Raw genomic sequence first — 7,121 nt, forward strand, 5'->3', positions numbered from 1 at the left:
TGAAGAACCTAGGCTCATGATACCACTTGATGGAGTTGTTCCTTCATCCGTTTGCAATTTCTTTGGTGGAGTGGCGGAAGCTTCAATGGAGGAGAATGAGAAAGGATCTCACGTAGAGAGCTGGACTCCTTGAAGGTGCATGCTAGGTGTGGAGAGTGAGTGGTGAGGCCATCTCACTTGAAGTAGGTGAAGAATGAAGACTAAAATGTCTATCCTAGGGAGGTAGGAGACAAAGAGCAAAATTGGCACAATTTTGGCAGCAATTCACTCTAGATTAATCTTGCAAAATGAGAGAAAAGCACCTCCTTTTATAGCATTGGAGGGTCAGAATTGGAAAAGTTAAATACAAGTGAAACGAAAGCTAAATGCAAATGAAGGTTGCATTTGAATTTGTCACCTATTTGGACGTAGCACATGGAGCGTGTGATTGAAAGCTTTTAGCACATGTGGAACATGTGAACTCTTCTCCATGGCTTGGTCATAACTGGCCTTGGTTAAATTAGGTGTTCAAGGAACCCTAATTTAACCTAGGTTAGTTTTTAGGTACCAAATTTTACCTAAAAAATAACAAATAAAATTTCCTATTCTACTTTGACAAAAATTAAATCCTACTTAGAGTTATGGCATTTTAAAGATGTACAAGAAGGTTTCCCTGCCATCAGTAGCAGTATTCCAATCTTCTTGATTCTTCTTGGCCATGACTCTAGTGGTTGGCCCGGATCTTCTCTTTGTTGGGCTTCCATTTGGGCTTGTCCTTGGGCCTCTTCCATCACAAACTCTTGACATTTTTTTGCATGCCTTGACATATTGATTGCATTCTTCTCGGACTGACGACCAATAGTATCCAGCCCAACAAATCTTTGTTGCCATTGTTCGGGCTCCACAGTGTAGTCCACAAATCCCTTCATGAAGTTCTTTGGTCATATATTCAGCTTGTTCCTGTGAAAGACATTTTAAAAAAGGTGTTGAATACCCTCTTTTGTACAACTCATCACCTATTAGAACAAAACTGGTTTTTTTCTTTGCTATCTTAGAATCTACTTCAATGCCATGTTCTTGATTTTTTATCACTTCTACATATGCCTTGATCCAATCATCTTTTGTTGTTGTAACATTGAAGCATTCTTCTAAACCAACGGTAGGATTGTTAAGAGTTTGTTGTATGACTGAATTATGTTGAATTTGCCATTGTTGACTTGCCAACCTGGATAATGAATCTGCCTTTGAGTTTAGTTCTCTCGATATGTATTTTATCTCGGCCTTACTAAAGCATTGCATAATATTTAGAACTTTATGATAGTATTTCATTAACAATGGATCTCTTACCTGATATTCTCCTTGAATATTACCTACTGTGAGCTGAGAATCACTTTTTCATATGACATTATCAACTCCCATGTCTCTGGCCAAGAGTAGTCCTGCAATTAAAGCTTTATACTCAGCTTGATTGTTGGAAGTTTTGAATTCAAGCCTCAATGCCATCTCTATTTGGAAATTTTCTGGTCCTTCAAGTACTATCCCTGCTCCGCTTCCCTTCTTATTCAACAAACCATCTATATGTAAAGTCCATACCTCCTGTTGTGTTATTGTTGGCAGTTGAATAATGAAATTTGCAAGAGATTGTGCCTTAATTTCTCCTCTCGGTTCATATTTGATTCCAAATCTGAAAGCTCCACTACCATGCTAGCATTCTACATGCATGTTTTGGTTTTCTTAAAATTTAGATATTGGATAATTAGTTCTCGCAATTACCTGATGATTATGAAAATATGGTCGAAGGCGTCTTGATGTGTACACAAGTGTTAAGGCTATTTTTTCAACCAGGGGGTATCTGGTTTCGGCATTTTGGAGGGATCTACTTACAAAGTATATTGGTTTTTGTTCTGGGTTCTCTTGGATCAAGGTTGCTCCTATAGCTTCGTGTGAAGTTGCTAAGTAGATTATGATTGGTTGGGCTAACATGGGTTTGATTAGAATGGGTGGTTCGGCTATCATACTCTTTATTTGGGAAAATGCTCGCTCACATTGTTCATTCCACTCAAAAGTTTCAACTTTTTTCAACAGTTTTACTATTGGTTTTGTTCTCTCGGCTAGGATTGGTAAAAACCTTGCTAACACGTTTAACTTTCCAACTAGTCTTTGTACCTCCTTCAAATTTGTTGGACTTCTCATCTTCATTATTGCTTCACATTTGTCAAGATTCGCTTTAATTCCTCTGTTGGTTAGCATAAAACCTAAAAATCCCCCCCCCTCACATTGAAAACACACTTTTCAGGATTTAAACATATGTTATACTTTCTTATTCGTGCAAAAACTTCTTCAAGATCTTTTACATGTCATTGCACTTCACATGACTTAACAATCATGTCATCAACATAAACTTCCATGTTCTTTCCAATTTGTTCCCTAAACACCTTGTGCATCAACCTTTGATATGTGGCTCCAATATTTTTTAAACCAAAAGGCATAACTTTGTAACAATAGTTAGCCGTATTGGTTATAAAAGTTGTCTTAGGGATATCTGGTCCATACATCTGTATTTGATTGTAACCCGAATAAGCATCAAGAAAACTCATCATCTCCTGGCCAGATGCTCCATCAACCAATCGGTCAATACTTGGTAGTGGATATGAATCTTAGGGACATGCTTTATTTAAATCAGTGTAATCGGTACACATTCTTCATTTACCGTTTGGTTTCTTAACAAGCACCACATTGGCTAACCATGTTGTATACTGAGTTTCTTGAATGAAACCAGCTTGCATTAACTTCTCGGTTTCTTCAATTGCTGCCTTTCGTCTTTCTTCCCCCAACTTTCTTCGTTTTTGTGCCACCGATTTTGCTCTTTGACAAACAGATAGTTTGTGAGAAATTACATCAGGATCTATCCCTGGAATATCAGTTGCCTTCCATTCAAACAGATATTTGTTTCTTCGCAACACTGCAATCAATTTATTCAACAACTCTTCAGGCATACTTCCGCCTATGTATGTACATTGTTTCTCATCTTCTCTAAGCATAATAGACGTTGTTTCCTCTTTTGGTTCTAATCTCTCATCATTCATTCTTGGATCTAAATCCACCATGGCCACCATATTCCTGCCATCTTCTCTATCCGTTTTTGAAGTAATCTTTAACCCAACTGCATAACACTCTTGGACATCTCTCTGATTAACATAAATAGTTGCTATTTCACCCTTCTCGATTGGGAATTTCATGGCTAAATGTGGCGTTGATACTATTGCTCCCAACTTGTCTAAAAAAGATCTTCCAAATAAGGCATTATATGACGTACGGACATCCATTACCAAATACCTGATTTTAATTTTCCTTGTTACACTTCCTCTTCCAAATGTTGTTACTAAATCAATGTACCCTTTTGTATTCACCCTTTCACCCGAAAAGCCAATAATTTGTTCTCAGAAGGGCACTATATCTTCCTCTTTAGGTGTAACTTCCTAAAGGTATCCCAGAACAATATATCCACTGAACTTCCTTGGTCTACAAGAGTCTTCATAACCACGTACTCTGCTATTTCTATTGTTATTACGATTGGGTCATCATGATCAGGATCGATCTCCTGAAAATCTTCATCTGTAAAAAACATTGGTGGCAAAGTTCTCTTCTTAAAAACATGATTGACTGATCTGACACTTCTCCAATATTGTTTTCTTACTGACGATGACTCCTTTCCAGAAAATCCTCCCGAAATTGTGTTGATAAAACCTCTTACAGGTCTTCCTAGACTCCTCTCTCTACTTCTTCTTATTGATTGAGCATTTTGATAACTTCTTCCATTCCTTCTTTCTTCCGGTCTACCTTCTCTTCTATCCATTCTTTCTATTCTTCTATTATCTTTTCCCTGAAATCTTTCTAGCCTCATTTCTTCTAATTCTCCACCTCTCGATCCTCTCTCAGGACTTTGCCTTGTTCTTGTATTTCCACTTCTGACAAAATGCCTCAGTTGTCCAGCTTGAATCAACTTTTCTATTCTATCTTTCAGGCCAATACATTCTTTTGTATGATGACCATGGTTTTTAGGATACTCACAATGCTAGCTATGATCTGCTATCTCAGGTGTTCTTACTTTTCTTGGTGCTGGTATGATTTATGCTGCCATTGCCTCCTATAAAATTCTCGTTCTGTTGGTGTTCAAAGGTGTATATTGTTGGAACTTCCGGCTCCGAAACTCCTCTTTTGCTCTCTTGGCAAAATTTCTGCCTTCTCTTTCAACTATTTTCTTATCACCTCCATTTGTTCTTGCGTGATTACGAAATTCTCTCAATTCTTCCATCTGCATAAACTTTGATGTTCGTTGCCTCAATTCATCAAGGTTGGTTGCCGGTTTCTTACAGAGACTATCGGCAAATGGACCTGGCTTCAACGCTATTATCATATGATGCATTGTGACTTCTGGACTAAGATTTTGAATGCCCAAAGCCACCTTTCCAAAATGTTCCATGAACATCCTCAAGGACTCTCCCTTTTCCTGTCTTATATTCACCAATGCAATTGACGTCAAATGATGAGACCGACTAGTCACAAACTGAGCTCCAAACTTTTCTACCAACGTGTCGAAACAATCAATACATAACGATGGTAAACGTGTAAACCAACTCAGAGTTGCTCCTTTCAATGTGGTTGGAAACACTCGGCACATCACAACATCATTCCATGTATATAAACTAATCTGAGTTGTATAAGCTGTAATATGCTCATCAGGAATTGTATTTCCATCATACTTATTTATGGTTAAGTTTTTCCAATTATCAGGCAATGGGGTTTCCATTATAACATCATAAAATGGATGTTTCCTAGATGACATTCCGGCAAAAGTTCTAGATATTTCAGGTCATCTTTTCCTTGTTGTTTGAAAACTTTCATCATTATGAATTCTTTCATTTGTTGGCACTCCCGGTTGAACAGTTTCAAACGATGAGTTCAACACTGTCTCTTCATGCAACTTTCTTTTCATATATGCTTTTTCTGCTCTTAACATACTTAATTCTTCTCCATTATTTTTTTTTAATATTTCAAATTCTTTTTGTAATTGCATCAACATTGCCATCAACATCATATTTTGATTATCTCCCTCCTCTCCACACTGTTCTTCTCTTATACTCATATCTGCTTCAGCTTCTCAATTATCTCTAGGTCCCATGGTGGGCGCCAAAATGTTCTTGCAAAAAGCGGTCGAGGACTCTTATTCAAGCTGATGACACAATCTTCACGGGTTGATCTCTCGGATTGGGCTTTCGGCTTCTCCTCTCACAGTTGTGCTATCTAAGTTGGGCTTTCAGCTTCTCCTCTCACAGTTGGGTGTGTGTACCTGCAAGGCGCTTCGATGCCAAAGTCATAAATAGTTTATATATTCATCAGATAAAATTCACTCCTCCTTACCTCTTGGGTTGATCCTCTATTTATAAGGTTCTCTTATTGGGCTTATAACTTATTTGCGTCTTTCTTTCTGCACCACTTATTATTTTAAACACACTCATTAATTTGGGTCTTATTAAATTGGGACTTGCTACAGTGATTATATATATGTTTATTTTATCATTTATATATATAGTTCTTGGCATAACCTATCGGTATATTCTTTCGGTCATACCTCTCTCATTCCTAGCAGTACAAGTTACATTAACTACTAAAACATCTCAACATTCTTACACACAAACAAAATATATATATATATATATATATATATATATATATATTATATATAACAATCGTGCCTCTCTTAGTTTACTTACTCTAATGAGTTTCCTATATTTTATCTAATAGTTTAATTAGGAGAATTTGCTTATAAAAACACATTGCTTGGTGTGTATCAATTGAATTAGAATCAATTGTAAAGTTTTCTTTCTACTTTCTGATGAGTGTGACTGAAAGTGACTCTTGTACTTCCTACAGTGTAGATTAGGGAGAATAGGTGCTCATCACAAGGGACTAAAAGTACCTTGCAATTGGACAACATTTGAAAGGGTGGTGGCAATGTAACAGCTGGTGTTTGATGTTGAGGTGTTGTAGCTACAATGTCAAGCTTCTTTCAACCAGCTGGAGCAGCTACTGGAACAGCTTCACAGAATGAAGTCTATCACTCACATTTTTATAAGAAATTATGCCGTTTTATAACTTAGCACTATCTATAACAATTCATATATCTTTTCTTTTCGTGCATCTAACTGTTGTTTGGGTTGTTTATGATCTACGTGTGAATGTTGGTTCTTATATAACAGTTATAACACTTTTAAAATATATATTTTTATTTTATTTTATTTTTTTGTCAATAAAAAGAGTTTATGTGAACTTTACGAGCGCCACATAAAACCAAGTTGATGAACGGATGAACCATGCAAGGTTATCTCAATTTTTGTAGTATATATATATATAGTAAATATACTCTGCCACATGAGTAAGAATCTCCTTAAAACTACAACAATGTAACAATGTGTGTATATTTACTGGTGATTGAACAATGTGATTATAGGTATTTTTGACTGGGGTTATTTTTTTTTCTTTTTACTAAAATGGGGTCCGTTTAAAAAAAATTACAAATTTAGGCAAGTCGTGCCAATTCGGCACAACTTCATATGCACAAATCGTCCCAATTAGACACGACTCTGTCATGTCATACTGAAGTCGTAACAACTTGACACGACTTATGCCGCATCTTTTTTTTAAAAAATTTATTGTTTATATATTGGGTAGTAAGTTATGTAATGTTAAAAATTAATTTGATACATAATTTTCTAAGAGTGTTAGTTTTAAGGAACAAAAAATTGGATAATCGTGTATGGATCATGTTTGGATAATTAGCTTATTCAAACTTTGAGCCATTAACTCCTGAGGACATTGCCGCCGGACATGGTTTCCCACTAACCAAAAAGTATATTTTGATATTTAATGTCTCATGTATGCAAATTTTTTGATATTTTGATATTTAATGGCGCCGGACATGATCCATACACGATTATCCAATTTTTTGTTTCTTAAAACTAACACTCTTAGAAAGTTATGTATCAAATTATTTTTTAACATTACATAACTTACTACCTAATATATAAAAAATAAAATTAAAAAAAATATGACGTGGCAGAAGGCACGACTTTAATATGACA

General features: G+C 36.0%; 1 protein-coding gene across 1 annotated transcript; it reads right to left on the reverse strand.

Annotated features, from left to right (window-relative positions):
* Positions 1-4,126: 4,126 nt before the first annotated feature.
* LOC137809265 (uncharacterized) lies at positions 4,127-4,825 on the reverse strand. Its single transcript, XM_090297921.1, has one exon. It carries the CDS (start codon positions 4,823-4,825, stop codon positions 4,127-4,129), a length of 699 nt encoding a protein of 232 aa, XP_090154047.1.
* Positions 4,826-7,121: the final 2,296 nt, after the last annotated feature.

This window comes from Phaseolus vulgaris, chromosome 2, assembly GCF_051622355.1.
Source record: "Phaseolus vulgaris cultivar YP4 chromosome 2, ASM5162235v1, whole genome shotgun sequence".
Lineage (NCBI taxonomy): Eukaryota > Viridiplantae > Streptophyta > Magnoliopsida > Fabales > Fabaceae > Phaseolus > Phaseolus vulgaris.